This window comes from Haliotis cracherodii, unplaced genomic scaffold (assembly GCF_022045235.1).
Source record: "Haliotis cracherodii isolate W230 unplaced genomic scaffold, xgHalCrac1.p SCAF_8, whole genome shotgun sequence".
In the NCBI taxonomy this organism is placed as follows: domain Eukaryota; kingdom Metazoa; phylum Mollusca; class Gastropoda; order Lepetellida; family Haliotidae; genus Haliotis; species Haliotis cracherodii.
In genome coordinates this window covers 47,539,723-47,561,778 of record NW_027266341.1, presented here as the reverse complement: position 1 = coordinate 47,561,778, position 22,056 = coordinate 47,539,723, and the positions used below count along the sequence as shown (strand labels likewise).

Below are 22,056 nucleotides of genomic sequence, written 5' to 3'. Positions count from 1 at the left end.
CGATAACTACTTCTGCAAGTAACGTCTTATAATTAAAAGACAATACTCCGTCATGGTATTTTAAACTCTCTATGGCTATGTATGTAATCCGCAAAAAACTGCACTGCTAAAGCGTGCAATGATCCTCAGTGATCGTGCGGTCAAATCCTAGATTCGGCTTCATCAGTATCATTTGTTGATTTTGACGATACCCGTGCTCGTGTGTTCCGCCAATGTAGTAGCGTTTGAGACCTGCGGTAATTCCTTAAATTCCGGAAATAGCTGTAGCCTCGTGATGCATGACATGCTGCTCAGACATGGCGTAAAGCACAACTCAGGCCCTATCCATTCCTACCCGCACATTTACTCTGAGTGATCAGTGATGAGAACTGTAACAGTTATAACTCTCCTCATAGCTACGTATATTAATGTCTTGAAGACTGCATGAGTACATACTGGCTGGCTGAATACTGGTATATTTTGTACCTACTGGAGTTAAAAGCAACTTTTTTATAATAACTATGTCGCGTCCAGAGATCGAACCCCCGACCTGCATGAGTAAGTGCGTGCGTAACTGCCTGATTGCTTATGGGCGTAAGATCTTTTGGTATGACACGTCAGTGGATCAAACTACCGGCGTACTTTTGTAATGAAGTGTCCGGGGATCAGACCACCGAACTTCCCCTCTCCGGACCGACGCTGTATTTACTAGACCAGGGAGGCCGACTATTTGTAAAGTCAAATATATAGACCGAGATGGGCCTCCAGACATCCAGACCTCGACTCCCCAACACGGGTTTACCTGAACTAGTTTATATAGGAACTGGCTACTAACCAGGTATTACAATACAAGCCAAATTTCAATGGCTGGAAGGAGTGAAGTTGATCATTTTGTCGTTGGTCTTTATCTGTATTCTGAAGTTTCTATTATTTCAATCCAAAATATTCATTTCGGTAAATCTGTTCATTAAATAAAGTAGACAAATCAAAGAAGACGGTCAGGTGTTTATTTCCATATGAAGACAACAATGTATAGACAGTGTTTGTGAGGGTAGAATTCTTATCATATCGAAAAATGTTTTTGTAAACAGTAACAATAGGCACAGTATGTGCTGTTTCACGAATACAAGTTGATATTTGGTGCGCTTTATCGTGTTTACTCATGTCCTTCAGATTAATTTAAACCACCGTGAACGACGCTGTTGTGTTAAGCCAATCAATAAGAAACCTGAGTCCGCCACGTTATAAAGCAGTGATGTCCATTGAATTGGATCACTAGGCATCATCACTGCCTCAGTCTTCTTCATCCTCGCCGCCATCCTCGCCGCTATCCTCGCCGCCATCATCGCTGCCATCATCGCCGCCATCATCGCCGCCGTCCTCGCCGCCATCATCGCTGCCATCATCGCCGCCATCATCATCGGTTGCTGCAGGAGCATCAGTTGCTACAGGAGCATCAGTTGCAGCAGGAGCATCAGTTGCTACAGGAGCATCAGTTGCAGCAGGAGGGGAGGCTGTGCCGAGAAATAAATATGTAATGACATAATGTGACATAATGATGAAAAAAGGCGATCCCTTTACATATGGGGACATGGCTATAGATAAACCCACCATTGACACGTAAACAATATGGCTTTAAAATCGGTATGTTCCACCCAATAGATCAGACCAGCATAGATTTGGTCTTACTAAACTCAGGAAATGACAGTTAAAATGAAAGTTATACGTCAGCTGTTAATCATTATCACTGACGAAAATATTTTTTAAAGGGTCGACACATCGCTTCTTCAACTGGTAGCAGTACTGTACAGCTTCCCATAATTGATTGAATACCATCGCCTGTATGATTCAAATACAAACTTATGTGATATGCATTCGCGCCGAATAAGTACATACCGACAATGGATAATAATATGTACATTTATATTGCGCCAAATTCCATTTACCAAGTGGATGCTTATGCTATTATTACGCCGATCAATGGATCAGTGTGCACTCAATTTTCATTCTGAACTCCCTGGGGAGTATACAACCCAAGCTGCTTGTGAGGTGCTCGAAGGTTAACAACCACATTGCCATGTCATCCTACCGGGTACCTATTCAGTGCAGGGCGAACAGAGGCACATTTCGAAAAAAGTCATTGCCATGTTCTTCCGTGTGTGACAGGAAGCCTTTACTAAAAACTCTCACGAGTCAAGCTCTTGAACGCGGTCACCCATTCAACTGCCCTCCGAGACGGACGTTTCTTAACTTCACCTTGTATGTGACCTGTGCGTTGTGAACAGGACCACGTGCCAACGAATTTGACTTTATTTTTCGAAAGATCTCGCTTCTTCACTTCACGCATAAACACACATAAACACAGATGTTCTAAGTAAAACCTCACCTGGTATTGCTTCACCCATTTGCAACAAGCAAGCAAATGCCAGCACGACCGCCATGATCATAATCGTCTGGGTCCTCATAATGCTATTCTGTAATGCATGAAACAAAAGATATGTTTAATTTTGTTTTAAAATAATACCTCATTATCTGGAACTCCCGCTGACCAGATAAAAAGTTCGACTTATCCGGGTTTTGAGATATCCGACTCGACCTTATTACCGTTTGACTTAGTCACCAGACAGCAGAAAACAAACATATCGTTTATGTTAGATAAATAACGCTTGTATAACAAGAAATAAAAACAAAAGAATTTATCATATTTAGGAGATAAACATACGGTGTTTTCAATGTACATTGAAAACATGGCATGTTTATCTCCATTCTACCATGACTAAAAGAAATGCGAACTCTTTGGTGTTAGCAAATATACTGAGTGAAGCGGCAAGGGTTGAGTTCAGTGTTTTGAGTGGGTTATCGATCTGCATTACAGAATCACCGAACAAAATATGGTGTTGTATATACTCAAGCAGTTTGTTTACACCGTAATACTTCACTCGAACATATGACAGGCATTGAAAGCATATAAGCACGGCAACTTGGTAAGCTAACATGAGGTGGGCATCCCTAAAGAAAACAAAGCAAGCTTTGCAAGGCTTTCGCTCTACATCGCATGTCACCATTATGACGTCATATCGCTCATTTTGAGGCTAAAGATATGACGTCACAGTCGTATATAGAAAAGCGCCAAAATTTCAAGCTCTCTGTTGTCTCCAAAACGTAAATACATTCCCTTTGTTGATTTCTGTCGTGCTTTTCTGCACGAAATGTATTGTCACACATCCTTTGAATATAGTAGTAACCGCATCTGTGCATTTTGTAACCGGTAATTGTAGATACAGTTATTCAAATATGCCTACCGACAATGACTGAAAATAGTACTATTCTATGAATATGAGCTTCCGCGGTGATGCGGCCGTCAAACAAGCTGTTTCAATCAGCGGGGGTTTATTGTGATTTAATAGCCTCTGATTGACCAATCAGAATCGAGTAAATTCCAAATTCATGGTAGAATTATCGATTAATGCATGCATGTTCATTTTTTTTTCAAATTATATAAACTCCAAGTTGTGCTAGATTGAACTTTTCAACACTATCGAGTTTGACTGATAACGGAAAGTTTTAACTTTTTTGAAACTCCTGAGACAACAGGGAAGTTGACACATCCCTTTCCACACACACGAGTTACATATTGGTAGACGTTTGCCGCGACCGGACTGTGTATTCCACACAAGTGGGGATTCGACTCATCCGACTTTGAGGCAATGGGGTTCGGCTGTATTTCGCTGATGACAACCTACACCTTGTGTTTCCTTTTGTGTTAATAAGTATAACCCACCTCGTTCTTGCTACATAACTATTGAATCATATGTAAGTGTCTCTAGTCATCATACACCGACTTCAATCAATCCATGGTGTGGTACCCGCTTTCGGAGTAGTTCTGAACGTTGTAGCTAGTGCCTTGTTGAAGACATAGAGGATAATTCATGTGTCGAGTGCCATGCGTCTCGATATCCTCTTTTCGCCCGTCACTCGATGAGAGAAACATGATATTTCACTCGACACATGAAATATCCTATTATATATTTTGTGTGTAGTTGTCTACCGCAGAAGTTAATTATTATATTACAAATGATAATCCTAAAAGGGTAGGCTCCCTCCCTAGCACGCAGGGACGTTTCACCACCCCTGGTAATTGCGACTTAAAAATAATCCGTATTTGCAAAATCTTTAAAAAAAATCATAATTAAATGTAACAAAAATATTTGAGGTCTTACATATACATTTGAATGTGATTACATACAAATTCAACAAAAAGTTTCTTGAGTTCTACAGGACAAAATTTGGAAGCGAAATATTACATCCTGGTCAAGTAATGAAAATAACGCTTTGCGAAACAAAAAGTCTCGATTGACGAGTACAGATTAAAACGAAACATTTTCAATAACAAACGGCAAATAGCTACATTAACTCCATAAATGGCCATCTGTCCCTACCAGAAAGGGAGACAATTTACGGGAGGTAACTCTTGTTTGAAAACAGTTCCGTCAAATTATTATGTTCACTGCAGTGTAATATCAAGTGTTATGTTCACTGCAGTGTAATATCAAGTGTTATGTTCACTGCAGTGTAATATCAAGTGTTATGTTCACTGCAGTGTAATATCAAGTGTTATGTTCACTGCAGTGTTACATCAAGTCTTATGTTCACTGCAGTGTAATATCAAGTCTTATGTTCACTGCAGTGTAATATCAAGTGTTATGTTCACTGCAGTGTAATATCAAGTGTTATGTTCACTGCAGTGTAATATCACAGTCGATCACTCTGAAGTATATAATAAATTGCCAGCAATATCACGGCGGGGGACACCAGAAATGGGTTTCACACATTGTACCCATGTCGGGAATCGAACCCTGGTCTTCGGCTTGACGAACTAACGCTTTAACCACAAGGCTACCCGACCGCCTCCCCGCTCCCAAGGACTATAGACAATATATGACTCGAAAACTCTAAAGTTTACCTTAAAATATTGATAAATATGTCTTGGCACAGCTCTATGCTAGTAGCGGTACGTTTCATCCCTGCTGAAGCATCGAATGCGTGTTACATGTAAAACGTAGCTGCACAAAATAATAAAATATCAAACTCCTTTTCGTGCTGATATAGAAAGGGGTTACAACATTGCCGTGCATGTTGGCACATATATGCCCATGTAAGAACTAACAGGCGAAAGGGTACCGGTAGGGGGTAATAGTTATAGATGAACACATGACACAGCCCAATGAGAAATATACAGAAGAGAGCTGAGACGGTGTCATGCAGACATTAATATGAACAGTTTTGACTCCAGCTTAGTAACTACGTGCGTGGCATTAATGGTTTCTATTCCTGCTTAATGTCAGACAGATTTATTATATAGCATATGACAGCATTTTAAATATCGATGGAGACCTAAAAGGGTTTTTTCAAGACAAGCTTCTCTGACTGATCATTCTCAACTTTTGACGTTGTATTGAAATATACACACACATATGGACAAAAACGGAGTAATAGGATGTGACAAAACCTAAATTTGTTATAATCACGGATGAAGATGCCTCAATTAGGCATTAGTTGTAACGTGTAATAGGTAATCCATTAAACATTTGATATGCGGGAAATAACTTTTGAGTTTCTGTAAAAACGTTCCCGTTTCATATTATCCAAATACGCAATTTCATTCCTTAGTTAACAAATACAGATCATGTTCAGGAGAATTGTGTCATGCGATGTTAAAAACACCAATACGTGTGTGGATGGTGCACTGTACATGTATATACATATACCTTATATTATGACAACATTATGACTCGAACCAGGCCCCTCTATGTGACGAGCAAAAGCACTAACCACTAAACAGCCACACAGTACCTTACAAAAAGTAATCAGAAACGCAAATACTCACACCGTGATAAACAGTTAAGATGATGCATTTGCAATATTCGATAAAGAGGTATAAAATGAGCTCAATGTACAAGATTACAAACCAAATAACGCAAACTATTTGCAGAAGATTATATAAGTATATAAGAAGTAAAACAAGTTCAACTTACGTCAGACAAAACACTCGTAGCCAAACAACATCAAATGCAACGTTTCACAAATCTACACGTGTATATATACCTGTTTCTATGACCTCTGCGGATTTAAATAAGGTTGTCTTTTTGATCTGATCTCTGACGGTGCAGGAGATGGAGTACATACGTGCTTAATACACGTGTACATTGCCTCGTAGTGGGTTCTAAAAGTCATTGTGTTTGGTGCGTTGTTTTGTGAAAGAACTCGGCAACATGTGTGATTATACGTAGGCACATTGTTCACGGCAGAAAATGCTGGATCTATGTCGATCAAACATACTCTCGGAATATAGTGTATGGTAGTTTCTCAACTGATCATATGTATACCTGAGTCGAATGCGGTTTCAAATGTATAACAATGCACAACTATGCATTTCATATTCCACAGAGCAAAATGCATTTATTGTAGTTACAAATGTTATTGTTATTTTCAGTGTTCTTTCCGAAAACATAAATGTAAATGATTATAATGTTATTTCCTTTTCTTCAAATCATATCCATGTAGAAATTTAGAATACTAAACTCTCTCACGTGTAACACAAATTTTATGAATCGAGTGAATAGTTCTAGTATTTGACGATCAAACGCGAGTCAGATGCCAGAAAAATTAATGGGTTTAGTATTATATTCATTACTTGCAGTTTTGTTACACTTTTAAAAGAAAATTTCACTGTTGTGTGTAATTATGCAGACAATTACGCGATTCAAAACATAATCCAATTGAAATTAACAGGAGAATACTTCAAACAAATTAAAAGTTGACACGTATAGCTTTAATATCACACAACGGGCTACCTTTACAATTCAGGAGTTCGTTCCACAAAGCTATCGTATCACAAAGGTGATCGTAACTCCCAAACTTTAACATCATGTTTGATATTCTAATATTTTCAAGATGAACAAGTCTTTGAAGAAAGATGATACCTGTTTGGGAATTTATGTAGACACGTGGCAACAATATGGCGACAAGAGTATATTGCAATTGTTCACATTTGAGTGATCCTGGCACAGTCAGGCTGGTTAGACTCATCATCAGCTCAGAGCCCTTTCCCCTTCAACATGCAGCCCAGAAAACCCGTTTACTCTCAATTTCAGTCAACAGATTGGGAGGTACCAAACCTAAGGCACCGAGAACAATGGGGAGTCGAACATCTTGGTACTTTGGATGCAAGCGTGACATTTCGAAAGCGAGGTCCACATATTTGCAATGTTTATTTCTGAATCTTGTCAGTCACGTTAGTGTCAAAACGGACAGATAATTCAATGATATAAATGATTTCATTGGGTTCATCAAGAAGGACAAGATAAGGTTTTATTATTATTATTATTATTATTATTATTATTATTATTATCATTATTATTATTAGAATTTACAGATTAAAATATTAAAAAATGCAGCAAAGAGGGTTTGGGTGATCCTGGCACAGTCTGGCTGGTTAGGCCCATCATGATCATTAGCTTAGGGCCCTTGCCCCCTCTACATGCAGCCAAGACATCGATTGGGACCCCTCCCAGAAAGCGCTGCCTAGTCAAAACCACCCAGAACGTTTCGGAGAATGTGAAGACTCCCCAACAATGCAGCCTTCTGCATTACCCAGATTGTCAGAAGGGCTGTATTCCTGGAAGCAAACCCGGGTACTCTCCCAATGTCAGTCAACAGATTGGGAGGTACCAAACCTAAGGCACAGAGAACAATGGGGTGTCGGATAACTTGGTATTTGGGATGCAAGCGTCATATTTCAAAAGCGAGGTCCGCATATTTGCCATGTCTTTCCTCAATCTTGTCAAACACATTCGTGTCAAAGGGGACAGAAAATCCAATGATATAAATGATTTCATTGGATTTATCAAAAAGGACAAGATCGCGATCGGGTTTGTTGGCCTGGATATGTCTGAGGCTGTAAATGGGCCTATTCCAAAGAATTTTATATTTATCATTTTCCATGACGCCCTCTACAAATTCTGGGTCGTACAATCGGTGTCAAAACCACAAGCATGGCGAAGACGGTACTAAAATGATCGAGCTATACCATCATGTCGCTTAAGATACTGTGTTTGTGCCAAAGCTGGGCATCCACTGACAATGTGTTGGAACGTCTCATTAAATTCATTACATAATCTACATTTCATATTTACATTTTGATGCAAAATCACATTGACGGTTTCGATTATTATTATTATTATTATTATTATTATTATTATTATTTAATTCCACGCGTATCCAGGTACTAGTATCTGCTCAAATGCGGTTTTATTTGTTCCCCGTCCAGTTGGTCTATTTGCATTCCATTCTCAACTCAAGTATAAAACTAAAGCTGCCTACGGGCGCTGGAGAGTGTTTACATCCACCTCACATATCGGGTACCCATTTCCTGCTGGGTGAACAGGGGCACATTTGAACTAAGTCACTTGCCAAGGATGTCAACACACGTTTTGACACGTGTGTTTTGAGGAAATGAACGTATTTGTTTTTTCCACCCTCTGGTCATCTACCATCGGATGAGTGAATTCTTTTGAGTGCACAGGGTGAATGTGCTGTACACAAGAAATATCTATACACATGGTAGGATTTCACATTTCATTCAATTGTATGTATTTGAAACAGGAAATATTCCAAATTGTAAAATGTTGGCAATGTGAAATTACCAGCTGGGCTAAACATGACGCGTAGATTTGATGTTGGCTGTACCATCGATTTGGTTGCATCAGATTATGGATGTGGTCTGGGTTGACATTATCTTCATCCTGTCTACAATATTTGTACGTGTATGCTACGTCTAGGTTAGTTCAAGAGGACCTGGCCTCTAATCGTTGAAATGGCTAGTTGAAATCTAAAGGATGTTGTTTTGTCTCTCCATCCTTATTTGTAAGGTTTCGCTTGTGGTGTTTGTTTTTATACGAAAATCAGAATCTCACTTTATAATTTGGGTGAGGTCGATTTGGTCAATTAGCGTTTAATATTTTCCCTAATCTTCAGTAAAGTTAGATTTTCATACATTTTCATACAGTTACTTTGTTCCTAAAATGAGTTTGTGCCGATGTTGACCTTGGTAGATATGGGGGGTTATCGCTTCTCAAGGGGTCATCAAATACAATACTTCAAATACTACTCAGACTTTACTGCCTTCGAAAAGTAAACTAAATGGAAATTAATGATATATTCAGAAATTACTTTAAACATCATCTGTGATATTGTGTTGCTTCACGTAAACAGTATATATTTCGCCAGTTTTAGTGACAGGTATGTAACGCTGCCGGTAGAAACGTAGGAGATTCGAAACAACCAAGTTCGATTCCCACTTTCGTCAAAACATTTGCACTTGCCTATGGAGTTCGTCAAAATATAAACAGCCCATGGTAGGTTAATGAAACAAATAACCTCCACAATCAATAAAGATAACCACAAAAGTTCATGTATATCTCTGTGCGCTTGTCAATTGAACTGTACAGAAAAATAATTCATTAAATTAAAATTTAAGGAATTGTAAAACATGTTGATTCTGTGTCATTCCTGACTTTTATTAGTTCAACGTGTTGTTTGACAGGTGACAAAGAATTTTACAAAATTGTCCGATTTGGGGGATCTTGTGTTGTGGTTAATGTGCTTGACTGTGCTGAAAGTGATATGTGTATCGAATTGTGTCGGAATGAGGTTTACGGATAAGCTGATAATATAGTGGGCGTGGTTTGCATTTTTCTGTCTGATGTGTTAATGACTGTGGCGATGCTATTGTTGACTTATATATTTATATGATTTAACTTGAATATATATTTCGGTTTCTCCTTTTATTGACAAAATACAAACACATCTATCATAAACCCGTTCATGACTGGATCACGACTGTCTCCTGTTTTGTGGTTTGACACAAGTGAATCAACTTCTATTATAGACTCCTCCCAATTCAGCCGAGATTACCTCAAGATTGAGGTAAATCAAACGATCATAATCTGTCTCTATTCCCAGAGGAGCATGGGCGCACGGGTGGCCCAGTCGTTTAAGACGCCGCACTCACTGTGCAGAGTTGCGTCCCTTGGGCACGCCAGACACCCCGATTATGTTTCTAGGTTAGTCAACACCATACCCGTGCTCGTGGGTTTCACCGTAGTGGTAAACGTCTAAGACCTGCATCACTGCGGGTTTTCCTCCCACATTAAGCTGACACGCCGTGATATAACTGGAATACTGTTAAAAGCGGCATTAAACCAAACTCCCTCACTCACCCAGAGCAGTATAATCGCCTGACAGGGTGCATTTAGTTTAATGCTGATTACAACAGTCGATCGTTGTGTGTAGGTTTAATGTCTGATTTGATAAAACCTACGACATCGGAATGATGCGACAGACCAGACTTCAAGATCGGGAGGGAATCTGGGATTCGAAAACACGGACTTTTTCACAACAAATCGCGGTGCCTCAATGGGTTCACCACTAACGTTACAACACGTGTTGGCACATGGTTAGCGAAGCAAAACTGCGCAGTAACAATCAGGAGCCATGAAATAACCTTCACACGTTATTTAACATGTATTGAATGAGAATTCGCGATGCTGGGAAGGAGTTCTTTCAGCCCCCATTGTTATGTGTCTGACTAATACACATTATATTGAATTTAATAAACGAGTTAGAAGCTGTTGGCACGTTTCGTAAATTATTAAAAAACTTGAATGTAAATGTCAGTCATCAGTTGTTAATGCTAGTTGACCTATGAAATTATGCCAACTACAATCGACAACGTATTCCTTTGCATTGGAGTAACTATTCGTGACCACGATGCAGTCGTTATGTTTTGAAAAGTTTCCAGAATATGTCTCTAGTATTCAAAGTTTGTTGTTGTTTTCTGTCTCTTGAGTTTATATTGATGTTGTCCGATGCTATTTCCTATGTTTTCATTTTTCAATGTTTGCGAACAACTGACTAACCTATGTGCATACGATACCATTTAGCAAGTGACAAATGTTATATTTGGAATAACACTCTCTCAGTAAAGTACAGATTCTCATGCAGGATTCGAACCCACACTGCCAGTGTGAGGCACCTAATCGCCAGCACACAAAGTCAGCAAAGACCAAAAATGGGCTTCACCCATTGGGAAGCGAACCCGGGTGTTCGGCGTGACGGGCGAACGCTTTAACCACTACCTATCAAAGACATTACTCGAAGATGTATATATTTTTCTTAAGATTAACTTAAATTTACGCCATTTTTGCACATATGTTTAAACAATATTTTGCCACGAAGGAAAATTGAGTATTGTAATAATTAATTTGAATTTGTGCAAAACGCAGCTCCGATGATCGATTCAGTTATATCACGACGTGTCAGAATAATTGTTAGAGCAGCCCCAATCACGAGTCATGATATATGATAGTAAACTGGATGTACAAGTAATTTTAAATTAGAATTTTACCTACAATATGGCCTCCACAAAGAGCCAAGGTCTCCCCTTTGCATGGCGTTTAATATTGCTCAGGTACTCAATGAAAGGTATTGTAGACGTGTAAGTTGTCGTCATAATTGTTTCATTTTGTAGTATTGAACTTAGAAAAAATACTTTGTTACATATGTGCTGCAATTTATTTTATGTATAAACCTTTGTCCAAGAGCGGTTAGATCAATAACAGCATATGAGTCATACGTTAGTTCAGGTGCACGTAAGTATATGTCCGACCCGGATCCGGGGACGAACTGGCCCCTTGTATCCAATTCTTGTGATCAGTGCCAACTGGTCGCCAGGCTCCATGACCTTGGATGGTGGCGTGGCATGGTGACCTTGGATGATGACGTGGCATGCCATTTGGCGTGGTTCCTTGTTAGTGGTTTCAGTCACTCACTCACTCAATGGCATATTCATAACGTACTATCACTATAACTGTTGTTCGGGCATGTCGGTATCTTGCATCAAGTAGCTTGTATCTTTCCTTACAGTGAAGTAAAAAAACAACAATGCGATAATTCAATTCGAAGGACGTCATTTCACTCCAAATATTTGGAAAACACCTGACACAATCCTGTTGGTCTTGGTAAGAACTATGGCCTGATCTAAAAGTTGTTCTGCTCATTTCAGAGAAGAAATTCCAGAATCATCGATCAACTGATGTGGCAATTATCACACAGTTGGTCGGTACAGAAGCCAAATAATAATATTTCTACAATGAATATGGTTGCACACCATGGTTAGCAATTTTCGAGCAACGAGAAATGGACTTAGCACTGTGCACCCATGTTGAGAATCGAACCTGGGGCTTTGATATGACAAACAAACGCTTTAGCAAGTGGGCCTCCACCTGCCCCCCCCCCCCCCCAATATGATTACAACGTCATGGAAACTGAAGAAATGAGGTGAATCTGTTGTACATATAATACGATGATTGAAAGCAGTAGTAAGGAGGCATTTGGTGGCGGTAGCGTTAGAAAGTAAGACCTGGGATTATGGTTCTGAATTTGAAATATTTAGGATATATAGTTGTCAATTATGATTCATCAATACCTGCGCTTATACCTATACCTATACGATTGTCTATTTGACATATCAATAACTACACAAGAAAGCAATTTAGGAACCAGTAATCCTTCTGGAGGTCCGACGTGAAGTGAAAACAGTCTTTGTATGGCGAACTGTTTTCAATGAAATTTGATATTTAGTTCAGTAAACACTAGCGAAATAAAATTATTTCTGAAAAAGTTCTTGAGCTAGGACCTGCTTAACACCAGGTATATGGTGTATCATAAGTTTGAAATGGATGTGTACACGTAGGTTTGTTCTAAAACTGAAAAGCCAATATCGATTTAAACATTGTAGAGAATTTGCAATATTGGATTTTCTGCAATGAAGGTAGTGCAAATAATTGCATATTGTGTTGACGGGCGTAAACGGAACTGTTAAAAGCAGTTTAATATTCGTTCATATCGATTATGCAACATTGTGTGCAAATTGGACCATTAATAAGGTATAAATGAATGTTCAATGTAACTATTGTTGCAACAGCTGCAGTTAGTCAGCAGTTTCCCGATATGATGCGAGTTGTACACGTGTGTATACATGGTTGGTGTGCACGATGCAGTTTGTCATCTTGCTAGTACTGATTGTTTTCATGCACGCAATACTCACTATATCTGATGCAATTAATTTCGATAATTGTCATGTGATGACAGACAAATTAGTCGTAACTTAACTTGCATGTTTGCTAGTCTTGAGTTTTAAACTACCAGCAACACAAAACATATTAGGACATTGGGTACAAAGCATATCGTAAAAGTACAGAACACAAACCGACTTTAAACCTCATGAATACTTACAAATTAACAAATATAACACGTGAGCGAAACAGATCCCATTGGTTGTAATAGCAAAAGAGCGCGGATGGATCACTGAAAATCAGTGATGACACCAAATGTCCTCGAAAAGCGTAAGCATGTCCTGTCCGAAAGACCTCCTTAATCCGTAAACTACATGAGATGGGAAGGGGGGTAGGGTGTGTGACCAGGTTTCATGGTTCTAATGTATTAGTTGTTGTGCATGCAAATTCAGAGTGGCTAAATATTATCTACAATACTTCATTGCAAGAGGGATGACATCAACTTTCCAAATATCATCTGTCCTTTTGGGTCGAACAATATTCTACTAGCTCCCGTCTACATTTCACAAATTTTGAGGTCCAACTTTTTGAGGTAGACACACGCCTCTCGTTCGAAGGTTGTTTTGTTAGGGTTCAAACCTTCATGGCGTTTTAGTAAAGCTTTCTAAACTTACCATTTTACCGAAGACATATGGGATTATGTTCCAGTATTCTTAAGGTGAACACTTGACTTACCTTAAGATGTTTTTGACGGGTGCCACCAGTACACTCACCTCTTCGCGAACACCTAATATTAACACTATTTGATAGTGTTTCATAAACACATGCTGATGATATAGTTTGAGCCGTAAAATTATGTTTGCTTGTTTGTTGTTTAGCAATATTCCAACTATGTGACGGTGGTCTGTACATAATCGAGTCTGGACCAGAGAATTCAGTGATTGACATGATGAGCACCCCTTTCCGCAATTTGTATACGATGAAATGCCCCGAGCTTGATAACCGATCCCATTAGTCGCCTCTTACGACAAGCATGGATTGCTCAAGATCAGTTCCAACCCGGATCTTCATACACATATCAGTAGCTTATCAGAATCATATTATGGTTTACCTAAAAAAACGGGTGCATACGTTCCTACAATATTATGGTGACACGCCAAGATATAACTGAAATACCCAACACAGCTCACTCAATAACCATGGCACAGCCATAGCCTGTCCTTACATCACTATTGATGTTATTAACTGCGAAAGGGACCTAATAAGCATGATACTGACACTGCCAGGGAAAACATCAGGTAGTTTCAGACTCGATGTTTTAGTGGTCTCAGTGGTGTGTTAACAGATCAGCGTGAAGATGGATGTCATTTTCCAGAATATTACAACAGTCTCATTAAATGAAATTATTAATAATTAATTTAGTTTGACGTTTGGTTGCGAGAGGGCGAAGAACGATCAAAAGAATTATGAGAATGAATTCAACATCGATACCTGTACAGGTGTCTATTGTGTTGTTGACTTGCTACTGTGCAAACTATCACGCATGTTGGATCGATGCTGCTTTCCCCGACAACACTAACTACTGCTGATGGGAACAAAGATACGTTAACATTACATCGTTCGGTGCATACAAAACCAGCTGTCGGACATTCCCAAATAGCACACCACACCTTAACTGTATAATTTCATTTTGAGAAAAAGTTTTTAGTTCGAAATCAGCAACTGGCGAAATTCATGGACTTGGTGAACTTAGAGACAAGTGTACTTCATGGCAATTTCGTTTTTTTAACTCTCTACGTATGTAATCCGAAAAAAACACAAATGCCCAGTTGTGTTAACTGCGCTGCTAAAGCGTGCAATGATCCTCAGTGATCGTGCGGTGTAATCCTAGATTCGGCTTGATCATTATCATTTGTTGATTGTGACCATACCCGTGCTCGTGTGTTCCGCCAATGTAGTAGCGGAAATTCCTTTAATTCCGGAAATAGCTGTTACCTCGTGATGCATACTCACCGCCAAAAGAAACGCGAACAATAGAAACCTATAGAGAAGTAGGTTAAGGAAAGATGTTTCCAATGTGTATCTGTTAATGACAAACCTAACAATTAGTTGAGTGTTAACACAGTGTCTTTATTCTTATCACGATATTCTGCACGTGATTTTCAAACTTTACACGCATACCTTGCACGAGACAATTGTTTACATCTCGAGTCTTGGATCTATGTGATGCGGTCGTGGTTCTCGGTTCTCACAGCATTACAGTATGTTCGTTTGTCCATCGAATCAATCTAACATTGCTTGAATATGAGTAATTCTTCAAAACTTAACCAATATATATGGTATTCGCGTGGCTACTATCCAGGTATTACAATACAAGCCAAATTTCAATGGCTGGAAGAAGTGAAGTTTCTAATATTTGAGACCAAAATATTATATATATATTAATATATCTTCTTTCCGGTAATCCTGTTCATTAAATAAAGTAGACAAATCAAAGAAGACGGTCAGGTGTTTATTTCCATACGAAGAGAACAATGTATAGACAGTGTTTGTGAGGGTAGAATTCTTATCATATCGAAAAATGATTTTATAAACAGTAACAATAGGCACAGTATGTGCTGTTTCACGAATACAAGTTGATATTTGGTGCGCTTTATCGTGTTTACTCATGTCCTTCAGATCTATTTAAACCACCGTGAACGACACTGTTGTGTTAAGCAAATCAATAAGAAACCTGAGTCCGCCACGTTATATAGCAGTGATGTCCATTGAATTGGATCACTACGCATTATCACTGCCTCAGGCTTCTTCATCAGAATCCTCGCCACCATCGCTGACATCCTCGCCGCCATCCTCGCCGCCATCATCGCTGCCGTCATCGCTGCAATCATCATCGGTTGCTGCAGGAGCATCAGTTGCAGCAGGAGCATCAGTTGCAGCAGGAGCATCAGTTGCTACAGGAGCATCAGTTGCAGCAGGAGGAGTGGCTGTGCCGAGAAATAAATATGTAATAACATAATGTGACATACTGATGAAAAAAGGCGATCCCTTTACATATGGGGACATGGCTATAGATAAACCCATTATTGACACGTAAACAATATGGCTTTAAAATTGGTATGTTCGCCCCAATAGATCAGACCAGCATAGATTTGGTCTTACTAAACTCAGGAAATGACCCCCTAAAATGTGACATTAACATTGATTAACACTGATGACAGCGGATGTTAATAGATTCAAAATAAAGAATCATGCATAAATAAGTTTTCTATATCACACATGCTACGCTTCTTTTGGGGACTTAAATGTACGTCATCTTTCGACAGCAATATTTTCTTATTACGGCTGTGAAATGAAAAACAAGGTCATTTTCGAAATAAATAGAGGAACTGTTTAGCTTGGGGAATTTTGACAGTTAAAATGAAAGTTATACGTCAGCTGTTAATAATTATCACTTTATTTTTTAAAGGGTCGACACATCGCTTCTTCAACTGGTAGCAGTAGTGTACAGCTTCCCATAATTGATTGAATACCATCGCCTGTATGATTCAAATACAAACTTATGTGATATGCATTCGCGCCGAATAAGTACATACCGACAATGGATAATAATATGTGCATTAATAATGCGCCAAATTCCATTTACCAAGTGGATGCTTATGCTATTATTACGCCGATCAATGGATCAGTGTGCACTCAATTTTCATTCTGAACTCCCTGGGGAGTATACAACCCAAGCTGCTTGTGAGATGCTCGAAGGTTAACAACCACGTTGCCATATCATCCCATCGGGTACCCATTGACTGCAGGTCGAACAGTGGCACATTTCGAAAAAGGTCATAGCCAAATGGGACACCACATGTGCTTCCGTGTGTGACAGGAAGCCTTTACTGAAAACTCTCACGAGTCAAGCTCTTGAACGCGGTCACCCATCCAACTGCTCTCCGAGACGGACGTTTCTTAACTTCACCTTGTATGTGACCTGTGCGTTGTGGACAGGACCACGAGCCAACGAATTTGACTTTATTTTTCGAAAGATCTCGCTTCTTCACTTCACGCATAAACACACATAAACACAGATGTTCTAAGTAAAACCTCACCTGGTATTGCTTCACCCATTTGCAACAAGCAAGCAAATGTCAGCACGACCGCCATGATCATAATCGTTTGGGTCCTCATAATGCTATTCTGTAATGCATGAAACAAAAGATATGTTTAATTTTGTTTTATAATAATACCTCATTATCTGGAACTCCCGCTGACCAGATAAATAGTTCGACTTATCCGGGTTTTGAGATATCCGACTCGACCTTATTACCGTTTGACTTAGTCACTATACATCAGAAAACAAACATATCGTTTATGTTAGATAAATAACGCTTGTATAACAAAAAATGAAAACCAAAGCATTTATCATATTTATCGATTAGTTAATGCACGTTCATTTTTTTCAAATTATATAAACTCCAAGTTGTGCTAGGTTGTACTTTTCAACACTATCGAGTTCGACTGATAACGAAAAGTTTTAACTTTTTTGAAACTCTCGAGACAACAGGGACGTCGACACATCCATTTCCACACACACGAGTTACATATTGGTAGACGTAGTAACTGTTTCCCGCGACCGGACTGTGTATTCCACACAATTGGGGATTCGACTTATCCGACTTTGAGGCAATAGGGTTCGGCTGTATTTCGCTGATGACATCCTACACCTTGTGTTTCCCTTTGTATTAATAAGTATAACCCACCTCGTTCTTGCTACATAACTATTGAATCATATGTAAGAGTCTCTATTCATCATACACTTCAATAATAACTCTATGGTGTGGTACCCGCATCCGGAGTAGTTCTGGACGTTGTAGCTAGTGCCTTGTTGAAGACATAGAGGATAATTCATGTGTCGAGTGTCATGCGTCTCGATATCCTCTTTTCGCCCGTCACTCGATGAGAGAAACATGATATTTCATTCGACACATGAAATATCCTATTATATATTTTTTTTGTAGTTGTCTACCGCAGAAGTTAATTATTATATAACAAATGATAATCCTGAAGCGTAGGCTCCCTCCCTAGCACGCAGGGACGTTTCACCACCCCTGGTAATTGCGACTTAAAAATAATCCTTATTTGCAAAATCTTTAAAAAAATCATAATTAAAAGTAACAAAAATATTTGAGGTCTTACATATACATTTGAATGTGATTACATACAAATTTAACACAAAGTTTCTTGAGCTCTACGGGACAAAATTTGGAAGCGAAAGATTACATCCTGGTCAAGTAACGAAAATGACGCTTGCGAAACTAAAAGTTTCAATTGACGAGTACGGTTTAAAACGAAACATTTTCAATAACAAACGGCAAATAGCTACATTAACTCCATAAATGACCATCTGTCCCTACCAGAAAGGGAGACAATTTACGGGAGGTAACTCTTGTTTGAAAACAGTTCCGTCAAATTATTATGTTCAATGCAGTGTATATCAAGTGTTATGTTCACTGCAGTGTAATATCAAGTGTTATTTTCACTGCAGTGTAATATCAAGTGTTATGTTCACTGCAGTGTAATATCAAGTGTTATGTTCACTGCAGTGTAATATCAAGTGTTATGTTCACTGCAGTGTAATATCAAGTGTTATGTTCACTGCAGTGTAATATCAAGTGTTATGTTCACTGCAGTGTAATATCAAGTGTTATGTTCACTGCAGTGTAATATCAAGTGTTATGTTCACTGCAGTGTAATATCAAGTGTTATGTTCACTGCAGTGTAATATCAAGTGTTATGTTCACTGCAGTGTTATATCAAGTGTTATGTTCACTGCAGTGTAATATCAAGTGTTATGTTCACTGCAGTGTAATATCAAGTGTTATGTTCACTGCAGTGTAATATCAAGTGTTATGTTCACTGCAGTGTAATATCAAGTGTTATGTTCACTGCAGTGTTATATCAAGTGTTATGTTCACTGCAGTGTAATCTCAAGTGTTATGTTCACTGCAGTGTTATATCAAGTGTTATGTTCACTGCAGTGTTATATCAAGTGTTATGTTCACTGCAGTGTTATATCAAGTGTTATGTTCACTGCAGTGTTATATCAAGTGTTATGTTCACTGCAGTGTTATATCAAGTGTTATGTTCACTGCAGTGTAATATCAAGTGTTATGTTCACTGCAGTGTTATATCAAGTGTTATGTTCACTGCAGTGTTATATCAAGTGTTATGTTCACTGCAGTGTTATATCAAGTGTTATGTTCAATGCCATCTGTCATTATTTTGCCATGTCAATGTGGAACTAACGTAAAATCAGTTTGTGTATGGTAGACACCTACCAGAAAGGGAGACAATTTACGGGAGGTAACTCCTGTTTGAAAACAGTTCCGTCAAAGTATTATGTTCACTGCAGTGTAAATATCAAGTGTTATGTTCACTGCAGTGTAATATCAAGTGTTATGTTCACAGCAGTGTGATATCACAGTCGTTCACTCTGAAGTATATAATAGATTGCCTCTATGTAATTAAAGTATGACAAACTGTTTTGTTGTAACTGAAGGTTTTCAAACAAATATGAAAGATACATTGAGATGTGCCGCTTTGCTCAAACTTAGTCCCTCTTTAGGCACATATGCTTACGGTCTTGTCAAGGACTAGAGTGAGTTAGTGAGTGAGTGAGTGAGTATGGTTTTTCGCCGCTTTTAGCGATATGCCAGCAATATCACGGCGGGGGACACGAGAAATGGGCTTCACACATTGTACCCATGTCGGAATCGAACCTGGGTCTTCGGCTTTACGAGCTAACGCTTTAACCACAAGGCCAACCGACCGCCCCCAAGGACAATAGACAACATATGACTCGAAAACTCTAAAGTTTACCTTAAAATATTGATAAATATGTCTTGCCACAGCTCTATGCTAGTAGCGGTACGTTTCATCCCTGCTGGACTTACGTGAAAAGAAGCATCGAATGCGCGTTACATGTAAAACGTAGCTGCACAAAATAATGAAATATCAAACTCCTTTTCGTGCTGATATAGGATGGGGTTACACCATTGCCGCGCATGTTGGCACATATATGGCGAAAGGGTACCGGTAGTGGGTACTAGTTATAGATGAACACATGACACAGCCTAATGAGAAATATACATTTGATATGCGGGAAATAACTTTTGAGTTTCTGTAAAAGCTTTCCAGTTTCATATTATCCAAATACGCAATTTCATTCCTTAGTGAACAAATAAAGATCATGGTCATGCGATGTTAAAACACCAATACGTGTGTAGATGGTGCACTTGTACATGTATATACATATACCTTATATTGTGACAACATTATGACTCGAACCAGGCCCCTCTATGTGACGAGCAAAAGTACTAACCACTAAACAGCCACACAGTACCTTACAAAAAGTAATCAGAAACGCAAATATTCACACCGTGATAAACAGTTAAGATGATGCATTTGCAATATTCGATAAAGAGGTATAAAATGAACTCAATGTACAAGATTTCAAACAAAATAACGCAAACTATTTGCAGAAGATTATATAAGTATATAAGAAGTAAAACAAGTTCAACTTACGTCAGACAAAACACTCGTAGCCAAACAACATCAAATGCAACGTTTCACAAATCTACACGTGTATATATACCTGTTTCTATGACCTCTGTTTCAAATGTATAACAATGCACAACAATGCATTTCATATTCCACAGAGCAAAATGCTTTTATTGTATTTACAAATGTTATTGTTATTTTCAGTGTTCTTTCCGAAAAAATAAAAACATTACGTGACATTATAACACGCAAGAACTTACGCAGTATTATAAATGAAGCAACACGAATTACAACACATTCGGCTAAACTTATTGACCCTATTTTAGTAAGTAATGATTGTAATTGTTCCTTATCCGGTGTACTAGATCTTAGTTCCGATGTATCGGATCACAGGGGAGTTTTCGTGTCTGTTAAATTAATGTATATCTTAATATAAAAAAAGTCATATAGAAGAAACGTATGGCTCTACAAACAAGCTAACTTTGCTAAAATGAATATACAAATTAAGAATAAAAATTGGAGCGAGTTTTTTAAAGAATGTACGAATGTTAATGAAATGGGTGACAAATTCCACTCCCAACTAAAAAATTACATGCACGACTATATACCCTCGAAGTATGTAGGCCATGGGCTACATAGGTCCACCGTCGCACAACAGAGGTCTTGTCCTATCCACAGTACTAGTCGATATGATTTAGAGGTGTGGGTGGTCGCTTTATCTGTTAGGACATAGTTGAGGAATTTCTGGAGTTGTGGTGACAGAACGTCATATATTACACATAAAGATTGGACAATTGTAAAGACATTTATTGACTTTTTTTGTTGCAGTACAAAAATGACGCTCGACGCGGATGGCAAAATCGCGATTTTGAGGGTACCGTCACAAATATGATGAAAGCAGGAAGTGCATCCCTATATTTTCAATGTTAACATAAGATTTCATGTTCAGGACATACTCAGGCTTCAGAAAAAGTAGGTTTTGTTGGGAGGTGTGTGTGTGTGTGTGGCGGGGGGGGGGGGGGGGGGGGGGGTGCACGGTGGACCTATGTAGCCCATGGCCTAATGAATGAAACTATTCGCCCCACGGACAAACCATGGTTCGATAATGACCTCAGAAGGGAGCGTCGCTCCAGAGACCGCTATCGAAAAAAGGCATTACGAACCGGTAAATTAAGCGATCTTGTCAATTATAAAAAGCAAAGAAACAAATTTAATAATATGAAATAGATAGCCAAAGAAAAATACTATAGCAACATTAACGGCTTGTTGGAGACACATCTGAACTCAAACAGTACCAACTACTGGAAATTATTGAGATTCATCATCAGAAATGCTAATTCACCAGCATGTATCCCCCCTCTGTGTACCGACCTTAACAAACCCACAGTAT

General features: G+C 38.8%; 1 protein-coding gene and 1 long non-coding RNA gene across 2 annotated transcripts; both read right to left on the bottom strand.

Annotated features, from left to right (window-relative positions):
• Nucleotides 1-972: 972 nt before the first annotated feature.
• Nucleotides 973-6,117, bottom strand: LOC139449834 (uncharacterized). The gene is made up of 3 exons (XM_071231386.1): nucleotides 6,015-6,117; nucleotides 2,366-2,453; nucleotides 973-1,493 (listed from the first exon to the last, which is right to left on the bottom strand). The coding sequence occupies exons 2-3, from the start codon at nucleotides 2,442-2,444 to the stop codon at nucleotides 1,273-1,275; spliced, it is 300 nt and encodes a 99-aa protein (XP_071087487.1). The 5' UTR covers nucleotides 2,445-2,453; nucleotides 6,015-6,117; the 3' UTR covers nucleotides 973-1,272.
• A 9,842-nt stretch (nucleotides 6,118-15,959) lies between these two features.
• LOC139450534 (uncharacterized) lies at nucleotides 15,960-20,770 on the bottom strand. The gene is made up of 3 exons (XR_011652235.1): nucleotides 20,691-20,770; nucleotides 17,216-17,303; nucleotides 15,960-16,102 (listed from the first exon to the last, which is right to left on the bottom strand). It is a non-coding gene; the product is annotated as an uncharacterized lncRNA (long non-coding RNA).
• Nucleotides 20,771-22,056: the final 1,286 nt, after the last annotated feature.